We start from the raw sequence: 26753 nt of genomic DNA on the forward strand, positions 1-26753 counted from the left end.
TCCAGTTTAAGATGTCTGGAAGGCAACTGAAGATACAAGATTGGAGGCCAGAGAAATCAGCATAGAGATGGTAATTAAATCCACGGGAGCTAATGAAATCACCAAGTGAAGTAGTATAGAGGGGGAAGAAGACCCAGGACCAAATTCTGAGGGATACCTACAGTGAGAAGGTAGAATCCAGTTCTCTTAGATCCAGCCCAGATAGAGAAAGATCCAGCAAAGGAGATTAAGAAGGAGAGATCGGATAGGTAAGAAGAAAACGAGGAGAGAGTGACGTCCCAAAAACCTAGACAGAAAAAAGCATCATGGAGAGAATGAGCCACAGATCTCAAAAAGTTCAGCAAAGGTTAGGTAGGATGGTTTCTAGAAGGATAATGCGCTTCCAAGAACAATATGATGGAATAAAACGAACAAACAATTCTGATCAGAAAGAAATGAGGAGTTATCTGAAGAGATTAAGATCAATGCAGCTACATTAACCAACTTTAGATTTTAAAGAAATATATAAGATATAGTACATAATTATATATAATTATAATCACAACAACTAATCTTTAATGTAGTAAAGTATTCAAGGAGCTTATTTCTTACAACAGCTATTCTTTACTATGTTGCTAAAGGTTCTGAGATTGAATCTGACATCAAATTTTTAAAAAATTTACAAAGCATAAATAGCACCAAAGGAGAACATTTCACCAGAAATTCTGACAGCATGACTATAGCATCCTGCAACCTGAAGATATTCAATAAATATTATGATGTATTTCTTAAAGAAGTCTTTGAAAACTCTAGATTTTGTCAGCTAACTACTCTATGGCCAAGCAAAAACCACCAATCAAATTACTTGTTACTGTATCGAACTGCCTACAAATTGGTTGGGTTTGCTTCTAGAGTACCTCATCAGACATGCTTTCATGAAAGACACAATTTATCATATAAGTCTCACTGGTATACTCTTAAAAAAAAAGGACTGGTTGGGCTTGAACTTTTTATTCATTGCATCTTAAACATTTAAAGATAAAACAAAACAAAACAAAAACACATGCCAGAAAATAAAGGAAAAATTGAGGTCACACACTTTAACAAGTATGAAGGGCTGGATCCACCCAGTCACCATTCACCTAGCTTCCTCTTCTAAAATAGTTCAATCCTAAAAACGGCACATTCATATTATAATAAATAAGGTTTTAAAAGTCAGTACTTACTAAATGTTGTAGTATAATCTGTGTCCTCTTGAAAGAATTGAACCTAAAACACAAAATATCAATAATAATAAACACTGTTCATTGGTTTCACTTAGTTCATGGTTACTTTATTCTACTAATCCCTTTTTCTTATCTCCAACAGAGAATAAAACTTTTGTGTTCTAAAAACGAATCCATCTCTCACATTAGGCCTTATAATAAAAATTCTCCTTAAAAAATATTTGTTGAAAAATATTTATGCTCTTGAACTAATCTTGGATCTGAGGATTGTACGGGGAAATCACTGATAGATTTACTATTTGTACAACGCAGAACAGTAGAACGAACACTGGCTCTAGAGTCAGAAAGCCTGGGTTCAAAATCACCTCTGACGTTTACCACCAGTGTTACCTTGGGGAAAGTCAAAAGCTCTCAGAGTCTGTTTTCTCATATGTAAAACAAGGGAGTTGGACTAGATGGCCCTGAAGATCATTTCAGCCCTAGATGTATAATGCTAAGCCAAGTAAACTGTAGACCTAAAATACAAGTGTATGAAGAGTGTTACTACAATGGCAGCCATGTTGATCTGTGCAGAAACTCATTGCAAGAGCTAATGATTCCTGTGCATCTTTGTGGCTAGAAGTGTATTTGTTGTTGTTAGTCCTTCATTTCCAAAGAGTACCCATGACATTACGGAGTGATGTCTTGACTTACACATGAATTGAACTCAAGTGAGGTCCAATGTTCTCATCCACTGATTCCAACAGAGGAAGACTTCACATGCTTGGACCAGACATCCCCAATTCACCGAAAAGCGTACAGTCCATTAGTTACTCTCAACTTAGTTTAGCCTAGCCTGTCAGCCAAGACAGTTTACTGGGGTGTTGCCACTGTGCATGGCTACAGCTTTTAGAGCCACAGGTGAGAGCTGAATGCAGGCAGACACCAAAGACAGATGAGTAGTCCTGAAAAGAGCTCACACCAAAGGTGCTAGACCTCCTTGAACAGCCATACACCCCCAGAAGTGTATTTACAGCCTATAAAATATTTTTTAAAATTATCATATAATTATTTATGATGTTTTCCTTCTATCTTTAACTTAGCATATAATTTCTTAAGTTGGGAGAAGAGAAAAGCAATTTCCTCTCCAGGCACTCCACTGCAGCTCTCAGAGGCAACGTACTGTCTATGGTAGCAAAGCTGGAAAGAGCACTAGATTTGGAGTTGTTAGAGATCCAAGTCTGAATCTCACTTCTTACGCTTTCTAGCACAAAGACCAGAAGCATGTCCCTTAACCTTGCGAGCTTCAGTTTCCACAACAGTAACACAGAGACAGTAAAAGCTATGGTACCTGAGTTGTACTCTGAAAAATAAAAAAATATATGTGCAAAAGCTTTGTTAACATATATATAAATGTCCTCAATAATGCCTATAAAATAAATGCCCTATATAAATGTCAACTATAAAAATATTATGTATTAGCTTGAAACTTGCACCTATTCAATTCAGTTAGTATAGGTAATAAGGCATTTTCAATGCTTCTTTTAAAATAAGCTTGAAATCAAACTGGGGAAAGCTTGAAGCTTAAAAAAAAAAGCCTACTCTTTCAGCATCTCAAGGGATTCAGTTCACAGTTCATAAGAACCTACCATGTGAATTTTTTAAAAATATAACTATGTCTCTCAAAATTGCATAATTTACTTCTATGAAACTAGACCACTAACCAGGCTTAGGGTTTGAACTTTGTGGCCTGTAATTGTGAAATGGCAGTTATTTCTTATTTGCCAAAAACTCTGCAAGGCTAAAAAGTAACAGAATAATATTGTTCTTTAAAAAAATAAATAAAAGGACACGCATACAATTTGGTTTAAATTAGTTCCTCCAGGGCAGCAACTATGTTTTACTTTTATCTCGGTATCTCCAGCATCTAGCACTGCTTTTCAATGCACTGCATGATATTTCTTGAATCTAACAGAATTTTGCCACAATACAGCTGTAAAAAAGTTACAGAGGGATTTTTTTTGCTTTTGTTTTCTTTCTACATCATTTTACAAAAGGAAAAACCCTTTTTGTTTTGGAAAATAGCAAAGATAAAATTTTGGCTTAGAAGGCTCTTACATGTAGAAATTCATATACTTTATTACTCTTCGCATTCAGCTTATGGAGGGAGTGACATGCTCACTCAGTTTGGTATGAAAGTGTATCATGCACCACAGAAGGGGAGGGGAGAAGGGGACAAGTGGGGTGAGGGGATGATAGAAGGGAGGGCAAACGGGAGATGGGAATAAGAAGAAGTAAACACTTTTGGGGAGGGATAAGGTCAAAGGAGAGAACAGAATAAATGGGGGCAAGATAGGATGGAGGGAAATATAGTCAGTCTTTCACAACATGACTATTATGGAAATCTTTGGCAAAACTACACTTATACAGCCTATATTGAATTGCCTGCCTTCTCAGTGGAGATGGGTAGGGAGGGAGGAAGGGAGAAAAGTTGGAACTCAAAGTATTAGGAATGAATGTTGAGAACTGTTTTTGCATACAACTGGGAAATAAGAAATGCAAGTAATGGAGTATAGAAATCGATCTTGCCCTACAAGAAAAGAGAGTAGATGGGGATAAGGGAAGGGAGGGGGGGGTGACAGAAGGGAGGGCATATTGAGGGAAGGGGTAATCAGGATGAATGCAAGGTGTTATGGGGTAGGGGAGGGGAGAGATGGGGAGAAAATTTGGAACTCAAAATTTTGTGGAAATGAATGTTGAAAACTAAAAATAAATAAACATAAAAAAATTTTTAAAATTAAAAAATATTAGTATATTGTCAGTAAACACTTTTAGGACTTGTTAGACTAGTGTTGTTTTCCTAAATTAATTTATGACAACAAAAGCTACAAAATTTAATAGTAGATACTAATACTAAAAAAAACCAGTAGAGGGAAGTATATTCCTAACCGGTATGGGTATGTCTCTATTCCTAAGCAGTACAAGTGGGTGTCTATATATGTGCAGTCTCCAACATATAAACAGGCTATGTCATGTATAACCTATATTAGATTGCTTACCAGCTCTGGGGAAAGGGGAAGAGGGGATAATAGAATTTGGAACTCAAAACTTTTTTAAAAAATGTCAAAAATTGTTTTCACATGTAATTGGGGAAAAGATTAAATATTTTTTAAAATACGCTATGCTAGAAAAGTTAAATTTCTAAATTAAATGTTTGAAACTTACTTTCTCAATGAAACAATGTTATTTATAGTTATTCTTTGAATGTTTTGCAGCACCAAGAGCTTTGTACATATAAATATTTGTTGAATTAACAAATGAATGAGGTTAACCAAGCCAGCTCATAAGAGGCTATTTAATCTACAATACACCTGAAGGATGTCTCTGTATAAACTAGCCAAAACTCTCTTTGGATCTTAACTTCTTGCCTTTCTTTTTCTGGCTTTTCCAGGGCCTGGAATGCTCTCCTTCCTCACTTTTACCTGCTGGCTTCCTTCAAGACTCAACTCAAATCCCATCTTATATGAGAAGTCTCTTCCAGTCTGCCCAGCCCTAACCCCCACCTGCTAGTGACTTCTCTCTGAGACTGCCTCCCATTTATACTGTATATAACTTGAACATTAACAGCTGTTTGCCTGTTGTCATCCCTCCCTGTTAGAATGTCAGCTTCTTGACAATTTTTTTAAGGACTTAGTTTTTGACAAGGGCTGTTTCGTTTTTCTTGGTCTCCCCAGTACTAAGCACAGTGACTAGAACATAATAAACATTTAATATATACTTAATTACCAAAACCATTTAACCTTTCTGGGACTCAGCTTCCTTACATATAAAATAAGAGTACTGTATTAGATTACCTTGAAGGCCCCTCCAGCTCTAAAACAGATCCTGTGAAATTTAGGAAACTGCCTTTGCCACAACCATCAGGTATCAGACTAGCAAAGCAAACAATATGATAAAATTCAATTCAAATTCAAATAAACTTTTATTAAGTGTCTAATATGTACAATGCACTGTGTGAGGTGGGCACTAGGAATAGCACAACATACATCCAACACACAGTGAAGTAAATATAAATTAATTTCAGGAGGGAAAAAGTACTCACAAATGGGAAAATCTTGAGGGGAGTTACATCCTGAGCTAAGCCTTAAGAAGGAAGCTAGGAATTCAAATACTACCAAGAGGCAGAGAAGGAGAAGGAAGAGAAGTGAAAAAACAGAGTTCTGAATCTAGTTGTTAGGTCACTGAAAACATAGAATAGTTTCAACAGAATTTGGGGTGGGGGGAACTGGAAAGGTGAAGACCAAAGTGCCTAGGGTTGAGAGGTGAGCAAAGGCACTGTTTTTCCAAGTTCCGGAGTGACAAGGGAGAGAGATGGGCCAGTAGCTAGAGAGAAAAAGGGCCTGGGATCATAGATCTAAAGCTGAATGAGGTTTCATAAACCATTTAGTCCAAACTCTGTATTTTACATATGAGGAAACAGAGGACCAAGGAAGTTATGAGAGTCAAAGGAAAATTTAATTCAGGATTGAGGTCTAAATACATCTCTGGGAAAGAAGCTAGGGGAAAGAAAGAACTGCAGCAAAGCTGTGGAGCACAGAGAAAGGTGAGAAACACACAGATACCCCACCTGAAAGACCATCATGTTCCATGACAGTGCTGACAAGTTTTGAAGAATGCACAGAGTTCGGAGATTTCATGTAGGATAGCATTCTTCTTCTCAGTGAAATATGTTACGTCATTTGCCATGGTATGAGTATAGCAGTGCAATGAAGGGGGGGGGGAAGAAAGCTTTGGAGTTATCCCTGCAGGAAATAAGGATTTATCACGTTTGATCTAGAGTTATCAACATGAATCCTAAAGTCCTAAGAATAATAGTAGGGGATAGGGAAGAAGATGGAGACCATGAGTCCAGGCATTACAGTCATTAAGAAAACTGCAAGAGTGATCAGTAGGGAACAGTTACAACAATGAGAGGAGAGAGGTCCTGATTACCTGGTAATCCTCTCTCCTTATTCTTTCTTGATAAGAAAGGTTATAGTGGGCATTTCACTGATAAAGAGAAGAATCTAAAGTGAGGAACTAAACTGAATGAAGTTGCAAATTTACTTTTTACTAATGACTTCAAAAATTAAATTTGCTAATTGAAGCAAAAGCACTGTATATTCCAAAAGTTGTATATTTCTGTTGTTGTTGCCACTTCACATTACTTTGTGACTAAATTTATATGAACTTTCAAAATCTGATCTTATACCATTTACATCTTTATTTTGTTGAAGTGAGAAAATAAAAAACTAAACCCAATTTCTTGTTGTGTAGCTGAGTTCATTTAACTTATAAGCCTAAGTTTCTTTACCTGTAAAATGACGATAATACTTACCTTTTATCCCAGGATGCAAAAATTAACGTGACATGCATGTTAAAGTGCTTCAGAAAATGTTAAGTGCTAAGACTTGAGAATTCAAGAACTAAACTTCAGAATTTCTCCTTATCCAGAATGATTACAGAATTGTGGGTAGAAGTCCTCCTAACTGCCAGGAGAACCAGCGTTCAATTCTTGCCTCTAATATACATAGTGACTATATTTCTGGGCAAGTCATTTAACATTTCAGTGCTTTAGGTGGTTAAGTCTGTAAGCGGAAGAGAGAGTAGTGATTTTCATTAGTAGAGGGAGTTTCCTAACTCGGGAATTCTTTATACCAATGGAATTCTAGATCTACTCCCTACCCCTATCTCTGTCTCCCAGAAAGATCTTGAGTTTTTCACTGTGACTTAAATGACAGACTCACTAAGTCCAAAGAGATCATCAATACCTGACTATGGAAATGTATTATATTTTTATATTAATTTTAATAAAAAGTCCCAAACTTTTAAGTAAAATCTGTCCTAAGTGAACAGCCAGCATTTATAAAGAGCGTAAGTGTGTAAGTGCTTTATATAATTATCTCATTTGAGTTTCACAATACAACGCAGTAAACTCTACAAGTGCAGGTATTCTCATTTCTCTTTTACTAATAACTGAACTGAGTTTCAAAGAGGGCTACTTGCCCATGGCTAGTAACTAATAAATGTCAGAGGTGAGATGCAGACCCAGGTATCCTTGACTCCAAGTTTGGCACTGTATCCATTATGCCATGCTACTACCCCGTACACTCATGTAGCAAGTAGCTGAGCCTTTCCTCCTTTTTCCTTCCCCCCAACCCTTCAACCCCCAAAGGGGGAGCAGCGAAAGGAGGAAGGAGAACAAATGCTCTTTCAGTAATTCTGCAGATTCATGTGGTGTAAAAAAACAACCAGCAAGGATTGCTGAAAGAACCAAAAGGAAGAAAGAAGCTGATTGTGGAAGATGGCAATCATAAGCAAAGGCACAGGCCAGTCTCAAAGACACAGCTTAGAAAAACTGGCATTGACAAGTATCTGAAGCAGGGACAGCAGCAAAGGTCAAATCAAGACTGAAGTTTCTAGGACACACTCTATTAGTGTTCTAACCCTTTTTCAATGACTATTAGGATGCAAGGAAGGAACCTGCTCAAGTTCAGCATGGGAAGAATGCTGCCTATAATCATTCTCTATACACCTTGTAAAAAAAAGATTGCTTGAAATACAAATGCACTGATAAGATTTGCAGAAGAGTGTCTTGTAGAAGGAAAGTGAATAACCCGTATCCTAAAAGTGGGGTTAAATACAATCTAAATCTAGATGTCCTTAGGGAAAACCCTGAAGGTATCCTAGAGTATGATTATTTATTGGAACTGAGGCAGCTAGGTGGTGCAGTGGGTAAGAGCTGAATTTGGGACTTAAGAAGATCTAAGTTCAAACGTGTCCTCAGACACTCTAGCTCTGGAACCCTAAGCCACTTCTCCTCTGTCTGTCTCAACTTCCTCAAGTGGAAAATGGAGATAATTACAGCATCTATTTCACAGGTTTTTGTGAGGATAAAATGAGGCATCTGTAAAGCGCTTAGCACAGGGCCTGGCACACAGTAGGTGCTCAATCAATGTTTGCTCCCTCCTTCCCCTGTGAGTCCAAAGCATTTTGGGCTGTAGGTTACAACTCACATTTGTACATCCCTTTAAGGTTTGCAAAGTGCTTTGCTCACAACACCGTGAGGTAGGAAGCATAAATATTATCAACCCCATTTTACAGATGAAGAAATTGAGGCCCTGAGGGGTTAAGTGATTTGCTCAACTACTCACTCTCCTTTGCTAATCATATTCATTCTCATGATGTCAATTGCTAACTAAGCAGATGGCTCCCAAATCTTCTGGCAATTCTAGCAAATAAATCTCCTTGAATAAGGGTCAAGTAAGACTCTAATAATACTGAATTCTGAGCTACAGCAAATTTCATATAGCATACCATATTACACTGTGGTACCAGTATATCTGGTCATGTCTGACTCTCCATGACCCCTTTTGGAGTTTTCTTGGCAAAAATACTGAAGTATTCAAAGAGCATGATATCAGAGAAATGATGACATGACTTGCGCTTGATTTTGTTTTGAGTGAGGGAGGGCTATGTAAGGTCACCATCCTCACTTTCTCCTCCTGAGTCATCTCAGTCATCAGGTTGACTGGAGATCACCCATGATGCAATGGGAGACCTTGGTCTTTTTAGGCTGGCCTTTTCAGGAACATTAGACCCCTACAGAACACAGTATAAACTGGTCAAGCTTAGAGCCTAAGAGTAACAATGTATATATGGTAAAAAAGTTTGGAAAAATAAGACTGGGGAAGAGTTTATGCCAATAAAACTTGGAGGTTTTAGAGTCATTTGAGGATAGAATAAATATCTGGTCTTGAAGCAAAAGAAAGGTTCCAAAACCCTTCTCTGAGTCTCTCTAAAGATGGAATAAATCCCTTGTTCCTCCACTTCTTATGTTCATCAATACAAAGTAACATCTGAACCTAGAAACTGTTTCCTGATGCTTGTTTATTATGTTTATATTTCTTGGTAAATAGAAAATAAACTGAATTACCCTAAATTGTATTGCTCAACAATTATATTTTGATTTTAGTAAAAAAGACAAATTACAATAAGTGAGATATAGGTAACTTCCTCACTTAATCATGCATTGTCTACTGAAGTAGTAGCACTAATTAAGTTATTAAGCACTTACTATTTGCCAGGCACTGTGCTAAACCCAGAGGATATATAGAAAGGCAAAAGAAAGTCGCTGATCTAAAGGAGTTCACAATCTAACGAACAAAAGAACAAGCAAACAACTATTTATAAACAAGAGATATATGACAAATTAGATGGAATCAATAGAGGGAAGGTACTAGAATTAAGGGGAATAAGGAAAGGCTTCTTGTAAAAGATAAGATTTGAGCTAAGAAAGGAAGCCAGGAGGCAAAGATGAGTAAGGAGAGAATTCCAGGCATTAGAAATAAGCAAGAAAAATTTACAGAGGGAGGACAGGGAGTGTCTTATGTGAGAAACAGCAAGAAGCCAGTGTCATCGGATCACAGAATACATGGAGAGGGCTAATGTTTAAGAAGACTGGAAAGGCAGGAGGGTTCCAGGATATGAAGGCTCTGAATGCCAAACAGAGCACTTCATGTCTGATCTTGGATGTGATACGGAACTGTTAGAATTTATTGTACAAGAGAGTGATATGGTCAAACCTTCATTTTAAGGAGATCAACTGACTGTTAAGTTGAGGATGAGCTGGAATGGGTAGAGACTTGAGGAAGGAAGACCAAACAAAAAGCTACTGCAACAGTCCAAGCATGAGGTGATGAAGAGAGGAGGTGTATATAAAAGATGTTACAAAAGCAGAAACAGGACCTGACAACTGATTGACTATGAGAAGACAGAAAGAGTGAAGAGTCAAGTTTGATACCCGAATCTTCAGCCTAGATGACAGAAGAAGGTGGTGCCCTCCACAATCATAGGAAATTCAGGAAAAGGAGACAGTTTGCAGGAAATGATAATGAACTCATTATCTATACATGCTGAGTTTAAGATAACTATGGGATATCCAATTCAACATATCCAATAAGTAGCTGGAGACATGAGTCTGGAAGTCAGGAAAAAGGTTATAGCTGGATAAGTATACCTGAGAATCTTCAGCATAATGACTATAATTGAATCCATGGGAGATGATGTAATAACCAAGCAAAATGGCATAGTGGGAGAAGAGGGCCCATGACTGAGCCTTGGGAGACATCCATCATAACCAGATGTGATTAGGATGATCTAGCAAGAAGACTGAGAAGGAGTCAGCCAGGTAGGAGGACAAGGATAAAGTGTCACAGAAACTTAGAGAGAAGAGAGTATTGAGAAGACAATGATTAACAGTGTCAAAGAGTACAGAGAGGTAAAGAAGGCTGAGGACTGGGAAATGGCCATTAGATATAGCACTTAAGAGATCACTGGTAACTTTAGGGAGAAGTTTCAATTGAATGATAAAGTCAGAAACCAACCTCTTAAGAGACAAAAAGAAAGTGAAAAGAAAAAAGGAAACATAGGAAGAGGGCCTTCTGAAGGACTTCAGTAACAGAAGGGAAAAGGGATACAGGACATCCCAACTGGTTGAGCTAGAAAGATCAAGCGCGGATTCCTTGCCTGGCAACAACCATTAGAGGTGATGGCAAACTACTTGGACGCTGTTTAAAGGACTTGTCTCAAAACTACAACTCCTTTAAAATAACAAAGGTCACTGCATTTTTTTTCTGCCAAAGAACCCACACGGCTACTATGTGTTCAACACTATACAGATTATGAAATATAAGACATAGCTCCTGTCCTGAAGGTTATATTACAGTTGGGGAAACAATCTGTCCTGTCCTGAGGGAAGGGAGGGAACAAACCTTTCTATATTAGGATCTGATTTAGTTCGTTACCTTAAATTAAAAAAAAATTACTAGGAATGCTTCCAATAAACTCTTTGTATAAAAATGCATGATGAAAAATATATTTATGTGTACTTTTTTTCTTTTGGCAAAACCTAGCTAACCCAGTTTCTAAGGATTGGCCTATGTCTGAATACATAACCCTGACCTAATGTCTTTGCTACCTCAAGTTACTATTGCTCAGGATTAAATATAAAGCATCCCTTCAAGGCTCAACCAAAGAGAAAATATTTGTGGCTCCAGATCCTTCCCAGCTAGATGTCTTAGGGATAGGGACTAGGCTTGTGATTTCATTTCTATAAGTACTTCTTAGATAAGGAAATCCTCTCTATCAATGCAACTGCTAAGTTTCAAGAGTTTCCTAGTGCACTGAGAGGTTAAGTGATTTGCCCAGGGTCACACAGTCAGTACCCATCAGATGCAGTACTTAAATAAGCCAGGTTTTCCTGAGCCTGATACCATTCTGCCTCTCAGAGTCCACCTTACCAGGAAATTTCCTTCTAGAGACCTGGATTGACATCAAAGGATCTGGGGCTATATAGCAATTAATCCTTCTCCAAGTCATTAACTACCTCTATTGACTCATAATCAGTCTTTATATTTTGTTGCTCATTAGGTTATCTTCTCACAACTTTAAAAAACATTTGAGGCAGCAGATCATTAGAACAAGTATTTCACTTTCATGATTCACTAAATCTGTGTTAGTTCAGATGAAGGGACAACTCAACTAACTTAGAATGACTAAAAAAAAAAGACTATTGACCTTCTAATCAAGAAAGGAATCTCACCTATGACCCAATTATTCTCTAAAAATTTTGCCGACTAATGCTTCTCATTTCAAACGTGCATGCATAGCAGCAATTTATAAATTTTCCAGAAAAGAGTGAAGATTAGTACAATACAGACATTCAGCTCAGTCTACTAGAGGTGAAAGGCATCTTTATAAAAACCCCTTCCCCTGAGGAACTCAAAATGTTTTCATTATTAAAAAATGAATGTCAAGCACTTTTAAAGTATTTTAAAATAGAATAGAATTAAGATTCTTCCCATTTCTTCCATATTTCAAAACTTTTGCTATTTACAAATCCCCATCAAATTTCACCTTATTCACCTGAAAGTGACAGTCTGCAGTAATTGCAGTGACTATGACACAGTGAAGAGAAAGTTGGATTTCAAGTCTGATTACCTTGGCTCAGGTCCCACCTGTTCCGTTTACTTGTATGATCTTTGGCCAGTCAGGTGGCCTTTCCAGGCCTCAAATTCCTCATAAAGTAAGGGAATTAGTCTAGATCTCTAGACAAATCTTTAGGTCTCTTGGAAGTCTATATCCAAGATCTATGGTTTTGCTAGAACAAGCAACAGATGAATTTATTTTAATGGGTGATGCAATCATCTTATTAAACTAGTTCTACAATCTAAAGGGTTTGGAAAAGATCTCTGTCCCTCTCATCTATCATTCTCCTTTGCTAATTTCATTTATTCCCATGGCTTTAATTGTTACTTATAAACAGATGGCTCCCAAACCCTTTTATCTCCAGCCTGTTAATATTTAATATAAATTTTAGACTTTAATAAGGGCCAAAGTTTGAATTAAGAAGAGTCTGGACCTAATAGTCTCCTTTGCTTAGAGGATGCCTTTTGATGGGCAAATGGGACTTCCTTATCAGACCCTTCTTCTAGCATCCTAGTGTTAAGAGAAAAACACAGATGCCTGGGGTTGTAACTTCAGCTTTTGCCAAACTCTGTTAAGATAAACAACTTCAAAGGCCTGTTTAGGACAGGAAGCCTGGTGGGATTTTCTTATTGTATGTCACAGAGACTATATGTTTACACAGCCTGGAATCGCAAGGCCCAACTGACATTGCTTTGTTAATTGTCCTGTCTTACTGAATTTATGGTTTGCTTAATTAGGAGAGTTTCTTTCTCACGGCAAAATGTATATAAGCCAGAAGATTTCTGCACTAGCCAGCCAGAACATTTCTGGCTCCATAATGCATTGTGTTACCGTTGTCTTTAATAGGGAATTGATTAATTAATTAAATCATAAAATGCATTCATTTAGCCTGTTGCCTTTTTTCTCTAACCAAGTTTTCAGGTCAACAAGCCCTACCTACCTGCTGAGTTCTAATCCTGCATTTGGAATTCCCTGGTGAAAATCTCCACCAGGATGTTACAACAACCCCCGAAACTCAACAAGCCCCACCCTGATCAATTTACCTGCCAACTGCCCAACCTCCTACTTTTCCTACTTTTCCTAAAAGTAATGCCATTTCTCCATAACCCAGACACAAAAATCTAATTTTCCCAACTCCTTAATCACTTGTCCAGTCCTGAACACACCATTATGTTACTCTTTCCTCTACATTCTTACTGCCACCACTCTGGTTCAAAACTTCATTAATCTGGAATACTATAATAATCTCTTAACTGGTCTCCCTGCTTCTAGTCTCTCCTCCTTCCAATTCATCCTTCACAGTTCCCATTTTTTCCCAATGTCATTCCCCAGTTCAAAGACCTTACATGACTTCCCCTACTGTAATATAGAATAAAACACAAACTCCTTATCCTGGCATTCTACTTTGTCTAGACTTCCACAATCTGATCCCTTTGATCACTTTTTACCAAAAAATTTATTTGTGTAAACATCTTATCTCCCCCCATTAGATGCTAAACCTCTAAAACACCTGAACTGTTTATCATCTTTGCATCCCCAGGCACTAATACGTCACAGGTAGTTAATGTTCGATCGATAGCTGTAAATATTTGCGTGGGTGTCCAATAACAAAAGAAGTGCACATAAGTTCAACCAGTTACCCAAGTTTCTTCAGAAAGGCAGGAATGTAAGTACTGCAGGGGCAATAAACTTTGTACCCTACCCCCACCTGGCAGGGTGTTCCACAAACAGTAGGTATTTAATAGTTCGTTGAATTCAGTAATTTATCTATTTTGGGTTTTCCTTGTTTTGCCCTCTATTGTCTTCACTTGGCTCTGAAATTATGCGTAACTTTCTGGTAGGAAAGGGGTGAAGGGAAGGTTGGAGTGCCAAGGCACAACAGTGATGAAAACTCTGCAAATTAAGGTGCTTGGAGACGGCTAGGGATGGAGACTGAAGGAGACAGGAGGGAAGTGAGACAAGAAACAAGAGAAGGAGGAAGGAGAAGAGAGGGGAGAAAGGAGATCAGGGGAGGGAGGGGAAGGGAGAGACGGAGGAAAGAGGGAAAAGAGGGAAAGACACAGGAGAATAAGCCGGGGCGAGACTGGAGCAAAGAAGGGAGTGGAGGGCAGGGGTCCGGGAATAAAGCGGTGCTGGTCTCTAAGTCCAGGCCGAAGACAGTAAAGCGTCCAGGCTGGGCCACGACGCTGCCTTTCCTCAGTCACCTTTCAGCTGTTGGGGCACGTGGCTCGGCCACTCACCTGGACACAGGCCTGAGCACCTCCGAAAGCCCCATGCTGAGGACGGCTACCAGCCACACTCAAGGCTCCAACGCGCTAAGTGATCACGTCACCCCAAGACGTCGTCGGAGAGGCGTAAGGCCGCTGCTGGAGCAGTAGAGAAGCCCGGTCCTCCAGGAAGCCTAGAGCAGCCCTCCGGGGGCTCTTCTGTCTAGGTACTCGAGGTGAAGGGCGAAGAGGGCCCGAGTCAGAGGAAATACGTGCGGGAGAGGGCGGAGCCGGGGTCCTGTAAGGGAGGGCGGAGGAAGGGAGGGGGCGTGGTTGTGACGTCAGGAAGGAAGGGGAGGGTTTGGCTTGATTGGGCGGAGCCTCGCTCGGTTTTTTGTGGGAGTCAGCTCTCCAGATCGGGAAAGCGCTTGGAAGATCTTATTGTGGGATTTGCTGCAGGACTGAAATATCAGAGGCGGATCCCTCTCTCCCCCAGTGCTGTATACACACAGCCTCCACATTCAGTTTTCTTGCAAGAATCTCACATCCCCAAATATTTCTCTTCGACTTTCAAAATGTCCAAGGAGTTTTATTGCTGTTGCTTTTTCATAACTCTGCTTATAACATGAATACCAGAAATTAAAATGATATTCCTTCAATAAACATTAAGTGCCTACTTTGTACCAAACGGTGTGTTAATCATTAGGAATACAATAGCAAAAACTAAACCGTTCCTACCCTCAAAGAGCCTGCATTGTGGTTAGAGGGGAAACAATGTATCTTGGGAACGTGAAATACATAATGTATAAAAAGTAATCTTGAGAAAGGGCAGCAGCCAGTGGAGGCGCAAGATAGGATTATTACCTTTAGAAAGGTTGTACTTGAGCTAAACGGTCTTATTTGGCATGAAAATAGTAACCCAATTTATGTAAGACTGTGTCGGGGTGGTAATAATAGTGATGATGATGATGATGACTAAGAAAAATGACAGCTTTGCCAAAATACACTTTTTTGGTTGAGTGTATCAGCGTCCCAATGGTCACTCAAATTTGCAATCTTGGATACACCATCAACTCTTCAAAGTCCCATAGATTGCTTTCTCCACAACACCCTACATCCACCCTCTTCTCAGGAATCACAGGTCCACCACCATTATTCAGGGACTCATCTGCACTGCCTGAGGCTATGACAACAACTTCCTGACTGGTTTCTCCGTTTCCAGTCTCTCCTCTATTAAATTCATCCTCCACACAGCTGCCAAATTAAATTGTCATAAAATAAAGATCTGATCATGTCACCCCTAAAAAGAAGGGATTATTAGATTAGATGACTCCTAAAGTCTTTTCTTGTAAATCTACAATCCTATTTAAAATCTTCAATGATTCTCTAGTTCCTCAAGGATGAAATAACAATACCTGACTTTTTAAATAGATGCTTTTTCTTATTATTTCTTGTAGCTCTTGTAAACGCTGAGAGTCCTTATTCCAATTTCCACTTCTACTGATGTGTAAGGTGGGTTCCTCAGAGCAAGGCTACATGTGCCCTTCAGAATTCTAGAGGCACCTACACACCTAGAAGACCTAAATTCAAATCTAGCCTCAGACCTTTCCTAGTCATATGACCCTGGCAAGTCACTTATCCTGTTTGCCTCAGTTTCCTCATTTGTAAGTTGGAGATACCTCCCAAGGTTCTTGTGAATATCAAATGAGATAACAATTGTAAAGTGCTTAGCACAGTGCCTGGCACATAGAAACCTCTATGTAAATGTTAACTTTTATTATTCTAGAGGTACCCCAGAGAGGTTATGGTTCTTCTCTAAAAGAATCAGTTTGAGGCCCCATTCCAGTATGTTCATTCCAATGGCAATCACCAGTTAGGGTTAGCATCTCCTTGACACCATTGATTGACATAAATACTAGTGTCATAGTACCATTTAACATCAATTAGTTTTTACAAAGCGATATTTGCCAAGAAGATATAGCCAGAAGAGAAGTACAACCATCAAGGAGCCCACTGTCTCCTATACTACCTCAGTTCTTGGGGAGAATAGGTTCAGACTTAAAGTAGTTGCAACAAAGCATTCAGCCCCCCCTCCCCCCAGGTTCTTCTCTGAATATAGTGTGACTGATGGACAGAGTCCATTTCATGCTTACGGGATTTGGCATCTTGGTGTAGGGGATCAATCCACTGTTGGATTGCTGCTCACTGGGGCTGTAGTAGACTGGGCTTAATCTGAAAACTCTGGCATAGATTCAAGTTCCTGAACCTCTACTGACTCAAAGCTCACAAACTCGCAGACTAGTCCATTCCAATTCCAATAGTCCTTCACCTAGGGCAGGAAAGAATAGGCATAACACAAAGAGAAGCAATAGTAGGGACATGTATTGTGATTCCAAATAGACTTGGAGTAAACCAATGGTATTGACACTGCCTCTCTCAGCAATGGCAGAGATGTCCTTAGACTTCATGCCAGCTACAGATGAGAGAGTCTAAAGCCTCCCCCTTGCTTAGGGACCCACAGCAGCTTGTCCCCCTCCCAAGAACTAAAAAAGGCCTAGTTGCCACCTTGGGAATCTGTTTGTTTTTTTTTTACACTGTTAGTTCCAGCTCAAGAACCAATCCAAAAATCCACTTCTTTGCCACATGATTAACAAGCCAGAAACAGTCATATCTGAGCATGCTATGAGGTAGAGAGCAAAAATCTCCACCACATAACATCATGCACTTTCAGAAGCAAGCTCATCAAGCCTTCCCATGTGGTTTGACAGCAGGCAGAACCCAGTCATTTCCAAATATAATCCCCATTACCTGTCTGCCTGTGCCTCTCTCAGTTAGCATGTCACAATTGGATTCCATTTTTCCAGATTTGTTTCACCTTGCTCCCTTTCACACATAATCTATAATACACAGAGGCAGTAATGGAGTCAGGAAGCTCCCTTTTCAAATCTTGCTTCTGACATTCACTAGCTATATGACCTTGACTATTACTTAATCTCTCCAAGCCTCAGTGTCCTCATCTGTAAAATGAGGAGTTGGACTCAGTGACCTCTGGGATCCCTCTCAGCTCAGATGATCTCAGAAAACTTTTTCAGATTCTCCTAGTTCTTAATACTTTCTCCCTCCCTCCTCACACTGTCATTGTAAAGAAGCAAAAGAAGCAGTGGGAACTCCTACGTGTAGCATGATCATGTGTAATAAAGCACAGGGTGCCTCACTTAGAAGAGGCATGATGGATAGCCCCAGTTTTGTGGAGCACAATTACCCTGTAGGCAACTGGTATTGCTGGGTGCAGCTCAGGTTTTCTTTGAGGATTTAGTTAGGTCTAGGGATATGCATATGCAATTAGAACTCTTACCTTATAGCTTCTGTTTGTGGAAACTTGTACTTACATACAGATGTGATATGAGTGTGCTTCCCATACTTACAAGAGCAGCCTCTGTTCTTCCTTCCCCTCAGTCTGTGAGGAAGCAGAAATGTGTTTTCTATCAGTCAGTCTGGAAAAAGTGAATATTTTATTAAGTTAGTTCTAAATCCATTTATTGTTATGGTTGAAACTTAATTATCCCCAGAATAGTACTTGGCCATTTCACACTAGACCACTCCCTTACCAGAGGAATATTCTATCTACATCCAAAATCCACCCACCAGAAACAAACTTTCCAACTATCTTTCTTACAATACAAAGATCATTATGTTACTAGGAAGAAGGTGTTCGCTGAAAAATTTCCATGGCATGGAAAAGCAATTAAGCATAAGGGGGTTCTTTTCTCCCTGGTTAACAATTTAAAGATGTTTCCCCCCAGATTTTTACATTAGTCATATAAATCAAAGCTTATTTTTTTCTGACCAATGTCTTATACAGTAGCTAAATACACAGTGAATTAAAAATGAAAAAAAGTGACAGCAGACCAAAACCACACATTTTAATTGTTCTCTAGTTATTCCGTGTATCTTTGTCTTCTTCCCCTTTCACCCCAAATAAATTATAAACTCTTTTGGGACAGGAACTATGTCTAATAATTTGTGTGTTTCCTACTGCGTTGCTCATTATGACTATTCAATAAATATTTGTTTATTGATTAGCTGACTGGTTAGAATATAGGTTTAGAAAGAAGTGATTCACTCCACCCACCCACCCCTCTATCCCTTGGGTAGAAATTTGTCATTTGTACTAATTTATGTGATCATAAATTAATTTACATGGGACCACTGTGGAGTGGTGGAAAGATTGCTAGGATGAAAGTCAGAAGAATGTGTTCAAATTCTAGCTCTGACAATCATTAGTTGAGCTCTCCTCACAAAGTAAATGTTTAAAGCAAAGAAAGCTAAATATATCTTCAATACGTTACTTTTCCTTGCCTAGAGGAAAGGCTTTGGGCTCCCCTGAGGGCATCCAAGAAGAAAAAGGAAATAGAGAATTGTACCTGGGAACTGTAGTCTGAGGCTTGTCTATCAGTAAAGCATCCATATACACCTAGTGTCATTGGCCACACAGCCTTCCTCCCAAGTGTCTGCATCTGATGCTCATGTTAGATGCCTCTAAAAGGACGCCCATTCTTTCAGATCGACTTCTCACAGCTCTCTTCCTCCAGTTTCATGTCTTTTACAGCATCTTATTAGGAGCTGCGTGTCTCCTCAAGACCCTAGGAGACTAGTAAATTGGAATCATCCAGGGACCACCAAGGGCATGGCAGACAATCCCCCAGCCAATGGCCAGTTCCCCTTACAATTCAGAGAACTCTTTCATGTTTGGTAAAGGGATGACAGAATAGAGGTAAGTCTTTGTACTTTATTATCATATTAATAAATCTGCTATCTGCCTCTTACTTCCTGTAATTACATCAGTTAGATGGCAGGGGTGGGAACTAAATCTCCCCCAAGCCACTGAAGAACTTTCCAGAATAAGGATTCTGCAAAAAAAAAAAGCTTCTAATCCTAAAATTCGATAAAATCAATTCTAACCACCCTTCCCCTACTTAAATATTTGCTGTTCCCAGCAAAGGGGAGAATTTTTGGAAAAATCCATATTCTCAACTCTGGAAAATTCTCCAATGATACAGGGTTAGAGAAGGGCCAAACTTTGTCCTTGTAAGTGTCTTCCCCAGTACCTTATACTGTCTCAGCAAATTCTATGTGGAAATCTTTTTTTTCTTTTAAACAATCCTAAAATTTACATTCTTCCATGAGGATCCAGGCCTATTATAACTGATAGGGCTAAAGATTATAGTGAGGCAAGGAGAACAAACAAAGGGTTAAACAAATTGATAAGAGTGAATTGGTGGGTGGGACCAATTGATTATAAAAAAAATTTAACTTTTAAAATTAACCATTGACTGTAAAAAGTTTTAACTAGGTATTCAAGGTTGATATGTAACTAACACCCACAAGTAATTTTAAGAAACAAAGATGAAAATTGCAAATATTATGGATAACAAGGGAAATTATAGTTACTTCCATGGAGCATATGATGTTTGTATCTCTGCTACAGTTGTGTAGTAAGTGTAGGCTGGTTTGCTGAAAGAAAAGATGAAATAAATAGAGCACCTGCCTACACTCCAGGTTGTTAGGAAGGAAGGAAACTGTTGGGGGTGTAAGCTCAGTTCCATGTGGACTGTCTCCGGCGGGTAAAGGTGAGGACTTCTAAACCTTAGAGTTCTCATGAGGCCCCCCAGGGAACAGCAGGGAATTGAGGTGTGAGACCGAGCTATCTCGTGCATTTCCGCCTCTTCCTGTGGGAAACATGCTGGGAGAGAGCATCCCCGCCCTCGAGATTGGCCCGGGTCTGAGCACACCTATTGTTGTCGAACAGGCACGGTATTCAGGTGCAAACTATGCGGCAGGAGAGCTTAAGTAGGGTCAGGAAAGCCTGAAGGGCTCTTAGCGCTGAGGGGCCCTTAGAGGACAGAAGGCCCCTCTTCCTTCCCTCCTCTCTTCGCTCTTCCCTCTCCCCTCTCTCCCCCTCTTCCATTCTCCCATTCTCCCACTTCCAATCTCTTACTGTAAGATCTTTGCCTCCTTGGGAGATTCCTCGCTCCCCAGGAAGAGTTCCCCCTGCACATGTAACCAAGACCCCGAATAAAGCCTAACCCTTGTTCGACTCTGGAAAGTCTCTTCTCTCATACGTTTATCCAGTTTGGCCAGCCGAAGACCTGCGATAGGTAAGGTAAGACTCGGGTAGCCCTCAGGCCTCTAGGCCTGGCGGGAAACAAATACACTGAGAGAAAAGAGTTCTTGAGGTAGAGGAGGGAACACTTGACTCTTGTCAGGATGATAGAGAATGGAAATGTAGCACAGAAGAGAAACAGAAGGGAAAGGACAGCTATATAATTTGAGCTGAAAAATAGATTTGACGTTTTTTCTGAAGAGAAGATAGCTGAATGCTTGGAGAAAGAAGAAAAACCTACTTGTTCTCCCCAGGATAATATAGGCAGAGGAGCCATAGAAACTTAAGTAAAAGATCATCTCATATGGAGCCCAAAAAAAGTAGCAAGTAATTGGTGATTCCCTGTTCAGGGTTATAGAGACAGTTAGTTGTTCTAGTAACTAACAATAGAGGTCTTTTGTCTTCTTGGGCTTTTTAGCCAAAATATAACAGAAAACCTCCCAAGACTTATAAAAATAGGTGACAACTAACCACTTCTGGTGATTCATTTGTGCATAAATGACTAGATTTTGGGAAAGCAGATTTCAGAGTTCAGAGGAAAATTAAGTAGGGTTAGTCCCATGGACTAAAATGCTTCAGAGAAAGTCAGCCCAGAAGGAATGGGAAATGCTCAAGAATAAAATTTTGAGGGAACAAAAGGAAACAATTCAAATGCAGAAGAAAAATGGAATTTGTCTGAAGAAATCAATGCGGATGCTCAGGGAACTCTCTAAGCAACTTAGATTTTTTTCTAATGTATAAAATATCAAAGCAAGGACAGGTAACAGAAGATGAATACAAGAGTGTAGCACAGTTTTATAAAAGAGATCGTCAGGAATTCTAAAGCTCAAAGTAAGCTCATGCTGGTAAAGGAAACTAACAACAATAAAAAGGGTTATTTTTTAAAGCTGCTTTGGGAAAAAAATGAAGATGTAAAGAAAAATAAGACCTTTAGGTAGGATGATAACATCCCAAGGAAAAGAGAAAAGATTTTGCACATTAGGAAGAAGATATGGACTAAAGTTACTGAGCAACATGGGAAGTGGTTTTTAAAACTAAATGTCCTACCTTGTAATTCATGGAAAATGTTTCCATGCTTCAATAATTTTTTTCCTGGAGGGGGATGGAAGCTCAGAGAAGGGCTTACCAGGCATACTGTAGTGACTGTCACTGCCATTCATAGCACGGATTTTCAGGTACTCATGCCATTTAGGGTTTAATAATTCAGCTGTGGCTCATACTGTTAATTGGAAAGGACCAGATAACCAGTTAACTAATAGGTAACAACACAGTGGCTTATCATTTCCTTCTCCAGCTCATTTTATAGTTAAGGAAACTGAATGAGTTAAGTGACTTTCTCAGAGCCACACAGGTAGTAAGTGCCTGAGACTAGATTTGAACTCATGAGGATAGTCTTCCTGATTCCAAGTCAAGTACTCTATCCACTGCACCACTTTGTAACTATTAAATAGTAATTGTTTCTCTTTTACCCAAGGAACCCTGAGGGTCTTTCCCTCCCAGTTTGATTTTTTTTTTTTTATTGAAGGGGCCATCCCTTAAATACTTAAAGAAGCCTATTCATTGAATGAGTGTATCTCACTCAAAGGAAGATGTGATAAGACCTTAACCTGAAAGGGCCAGGGTCCCATATGACATCCTGGGCCATCTCCAGTTATCCTGATGAATATCAGGCCACTGGACCCAGATGGTTCAGGAGAAGGTGAGGTTGGTGACCTTACACAGCCCTCCCTTACTCAAAAATCAAAGTCAACTGCAAATCATGTCATCATCTTGATGTCATGGTCCTCTTCGAGAATGAAGGACACATACAACAATAACAACAACTGACAGTAGAGAGAAGGTAGAATTATTCAATTTTAATTTTGTTTCTGCTTTCTCTGCAAGGGAGAATGATCTTTATAAAGAAAAGACAACAAAAATAACTAATAGGGAGTTGATATCCAAGATAATTAAAAGATAATAGCACATCTTGCTGCCCTTGATGAAATCCTGTTATTTGATCCAAATGAACAATATCTTTGGGTTTTGAAAGAACTTCCAGATGTGATTGTTGACCCACTGCCAATGATATTTGAAAGATCTTGGAAAATGGGAGCTTGGAGAAAGGCAAATATTGTCCAGGCTTTCAAAAAAAAAGGAAAGAATCTATAAACTATAGGCAAGTGAACTTAGTTTCAATTCCTGGGGAAACTTTAGAGCTGATCAATAAAGAAGATAAAGTTGGCAAACAACTAGAAAGAGAAGCAATAATTACAAAAAGTCAACACAGTTCATCAAAACAAGGCCATGATAGATTAACCTCTTTCCTTTTTTTGAATGTATTACTAAACTAGCAGATGAAAGGGATGTTCCGGATTTAGTTTGCCTAAATTTTATAAAAGCTTTTGATGAAGTATCTCATGCTATTGTTGTGGAAGAGATGAAAAAATCAGGATTAGACAACAGTACAATCAGAAGGACCCAGGACTAGTTTGGATGTCTGGACTCAAAGAGTAGTTATTAACATTTCAATATCAACAAGGCAGAAAATTACAGCAGATCTTTTCAAAGTAATCTGTTCTTGGCCCTACACCACTCAAGATTTTTAACAGTATCTTGGAAAAAAGCTTAAAATATACTCAGCAAATTTGCAGATGTCATGAAACTGGAAGGGATAGCTAACAGTGGATAACAGTCAAGATACAAAAGATTGAATCTATTAAGATAAAATTAGAGATAAATGGATAGAGAGGGATAAATGTAATGTCTTGCCTTTGTAATGTTTGCCTTTTTTCTTCTTATGATGTCCTTACCCCAACTGGCACAAAATCTCTCTTGGGTGGGTCACTTAGATGAACTCTCATACACAACTCTTCTCTCCACAGCTCTACTTGACCACAAGGGTCAGTTCTTTCTTGAATCTCTAGTCATCCATCTTTTCTGCTGCTGCTGTTGTTCAGTCATTTCAGTTGTATCTGACTCTTCCTGACTCCATTTGGGATTTTCTTGGCAAATATATTGGAGTAATTTGCCATTTCCTTCTCCAGCTCATTTTACAGATGAGGAAACTGAAGTAAACAGGATTAAGTGACTTGCCCGGGGTCACACAGCTAGCAAGAGACTGAGGCCAAATTTAAACTCACGTCTTCCTGACTTCAGCCCCAGGGCTCTATCCACTGTTCCACCTAACTGCTCTCTTCTCCCCTGCCAGAGCTATTATTCCTTGAAGCTTCTTCTTACCTTGAATGCTGCCTCTCTGTGTCTATATTTATCTGGAGAGTGCCTTGGCTCCTTACTTTGAATTGTTTAACTCTCTGAACTGTTTGACACCTAGATAAATTGTGACCTATTTGAAGAGTAGCTCTACTTCTTGGCACCATAGCCAATAGAGAAGAAGAGCAAACATTCTCCCTTCCCCTTCTGTCCTCTGGTGGATCCACACAATCATATTCTATAGTGGCTTCCTGCTTTGAACACTTCATACAATTATCTCCAGATCTTACTGGGCTTAGCCATTAAAGGTATCCAGGAGGATTCAATAAAAGAACTCCTTCTTAAGGATGTCAGGGACTCCACATTTTTTCCACTTCATTAGTATATTAACACTTCTGTGATCTGCCCCTTACATTTCTATAACTATGTCAACTAGCTGAAGGGGAGAACAAGAAATAAATCCTCCCACACACTATACAAAAAAAGAATGAATAGGAAGGGAAAGGGTGCTGGTTCCTTGCCAAATGTAAGACTGATTGAAGAAAGTGGGGATATTTAGGCTGGAGAAAAGGAATATTTGTTGGGGAGGAGGAGGGAGAGGAGTGAGGATAGCTATTTTCAAGTATTTGAAGGATTATCATATGGTAAAGGGCAGACATCTTTCTTAGCCACACTGGACCCAATTGGAAGCAATGAGTAGAAGTGGCAAAGAAGCAAATTTAGGTTTGTTTTAAAAGAAAACTTCTAACTAATTATAAATATCTAAAAGTGGAGTTAACTTCCTCTGGTAGTAGGTTCCCCCTCACCTGAGCTGGATGGCAAAGGCTGAATGACCACTAGGAAACACTGTAAAAGAGAAACTTGTTCTGATGCTGGTTGGAGTAGGAGCTCTTGAGGTCCCTACCAACTCTTAGCTTCATTGATTCAGTGATTACATTTCACTTAGTATCTTATCTAAACCTCTCCTTTTTAGTTTCAATATTCTGCCTTGTATTACAGTTTAAACAGATACTATTTCTTCTCCTAACTCTTACATTGTAAGGTTTTTGAAGGGAGGAACAGTATTATTTTATCTGACTATTCCTACCAGTATACCTAGTGGTTGTGCTATACACTCTTAATATATTTTTGTTAAACTGTTCAGCCTGTAGAATAAAATAATGACTCAAAGACATCATTGTGAGAAAGGGGCATCAAGGATGATCTTTTGGAGAGGCTGCCCTAGGACTCCCAGTCACAATCACCTGCTCACATCCACTGTGTACCTCCCTGCTTACCCTTTGGGTGATCATCAATTTCAATTCTTCAGAAACTATTATGTTTCATGACTAATGGGGATGATAACTGGTCACTGAAAATAGCTGATATCTAAGATACAAATTGCTATCTAGTGTTAATCAACATAAACATTTAGACTATACACAGACTAAAAAGATTCAAAATATAATTTGTTTTGTTTTACCATAGGAACAAGGAAAAATAGAAAATATAATTAAAGTTCTATCATCACCAAATTCTGTACCTTGATGTATTGCAAAGAGAGACATCATCCTCATGTCTATATGTTGGGAGAAAATACCACTAAGGAAATATCTGAAAAGAGAAGCTTTATACAAGCACTATGAGCTATCTCCTGAAGATCCTTCTTGTCAGGAGTTATAGGTAACTGTGTGTGTTCGTCCTTCTTTGCCAAAGACCACCATGCCATCAGAGAAGTGATGACATGACTTGCACTTGACTTTGTTTTGAGTGAGGGAGGGCTGTGCAGATCACCAGCCTCACTTCTCCTCCAGAGCCATCTGAATCCAGTAACCAGATATTCATCAGGATGACTAGAGATGACCCAGGATGAGGCAATTGGGGTTAAGTGACTTGCCCAAGGTCACACAGCTAGTGAGTGTCTTGAGTGTCTGAGGTGAGATTTGAACTCAGGTCCTCCAGACTCCTGCACTGGTACTCTATCCACTGCACCACCTAGCTGCCCTATAGGTAACTGACATTTTGCTAAAAGATGAAATATACTTTCCCCCAATTTATCTGTGCTGCCCAGAAGTCTGTAGGGCATCATTTTCAAATGCTACTGTATGTATCCTGAAATACCCTGAGAACGGAAACAAATTCTCAGATAGTTCTCAGTACAGCCACGCCTGACTACCTGAGTCTCACATCTGCCACTTGAGTTCATATCTCTATTTACCTTGTTCTAGTAACACTACAGTTATTGGCCTTCCTCAATCTAATAAGAATCAGCAAACATGTCTCTCCTGACCCTCTTTTTCTTTTCAAGTCTGACCAGATGACATGAAAGTTAATGGTATATAGCTATTGTAATCTCTATTTACCCAATTGAATGTGTTACACATCACTTAGAAGGGAAGAATATCTATTTCATCATTAACAAATACTAATTTAATATTGGTTATAACCACATTTATCCTATAATAATCCCATTTGAATCTCTGCAATGGTATTATTTTAGAAAGGGAATTTGGTAACTAGGATATATCTAAATGTCATTGATCAATTAATTGTCCAGTTGTTTTTCACTTTACAGAGGCATAATACAGGATCTAAGTGATAGATAAAAATCTGTTTTCATTAAGTGTCTCCCCAAAATAAAATGGAACAAAAGAAACAACAATAATTTCTATAATACATTTAAAACTTTTAATCTTTGGTTGGCAGGGAAAGGTTAGGGAGTGGTGGTAATGGAGAACAGATCACAGTTTCCCTAAAATTCTCTGACCAGCAGGTGGCATAATGCCAGCATTGTAAAAGTATTTGATTGTCTTCAGCATCAGATATACACTGAGTCAGTGAGATTATGTTGCCTGTTTGCCTCAGAGTTGTCCTTAGCCACCTTCAAAGTCATTATTCAGGCTATTGTTTCTGGGAGTCTCTAGATGAGGAAAGCTGGAACCTATCTAACTCTAAACCTCCATTTTTTTTCTATTTAGACAAATTCAGTCTAGGTATCTG

The 26753-nt window shown here is 39.1% G+C and overlaps 1 protein-coding gene across 9 annotated transcripts in view; it reads right to left on the minus strand.

Annotated features, from left to right (window-relative positions):
- Nucleotides 1–26753, minus strand: part of HIBCH (3-hydroxyisobutyryl-CoA hydrolase) — a 150911-nt gene that overhangs the window by 97242 nt on the left and 26916 nt on the right. For 3 of the 9 annotated variants that reach the window (XM_072612663.1, XM_072612664.1, XM_072612665.1), the window contains exons 2-3: nt 17845–17913; nt 1206–1248 (exon numbers count right to left, since the gene is read on the minus strand). In XM_072612663.1, coding sequence (XP_072468764.1) covers nt 1206–1248; nt 17845–17913 — 112 coding nt within the window. Of the gene's footprint in view, nt 1–1205; nt 1249–14452; nt 14766–16572; nt 16749–17227; nt 17305–17844; nt 17914–18843; nt 18903–21708; nt 21754–26753 lie in introns of those variants that run through there. The other 6 variants (XM_072612669.1, XM_072612671.1, XM_072612667.1 and 3 more) reach the window with 6 other exon arrangements.

The sequence above is a fragment of the Notamacropus eugenii genome, chromosome 5, assembly GCF_028372415.1.
Source record: "Notamacropus eugenii isolate mMacEug1 chromosome 5, mMacEug1.pri_v2, whole genome shotgun sequence".
In the NCBI taxonomy this organism is placed as follows: domain Eukaryota; kingdom Metazoa; phylum Chordata; class Mammalia; order Diprotodontia; family Macropodidae; genus Notamacropus; species Notamacropus eugenii.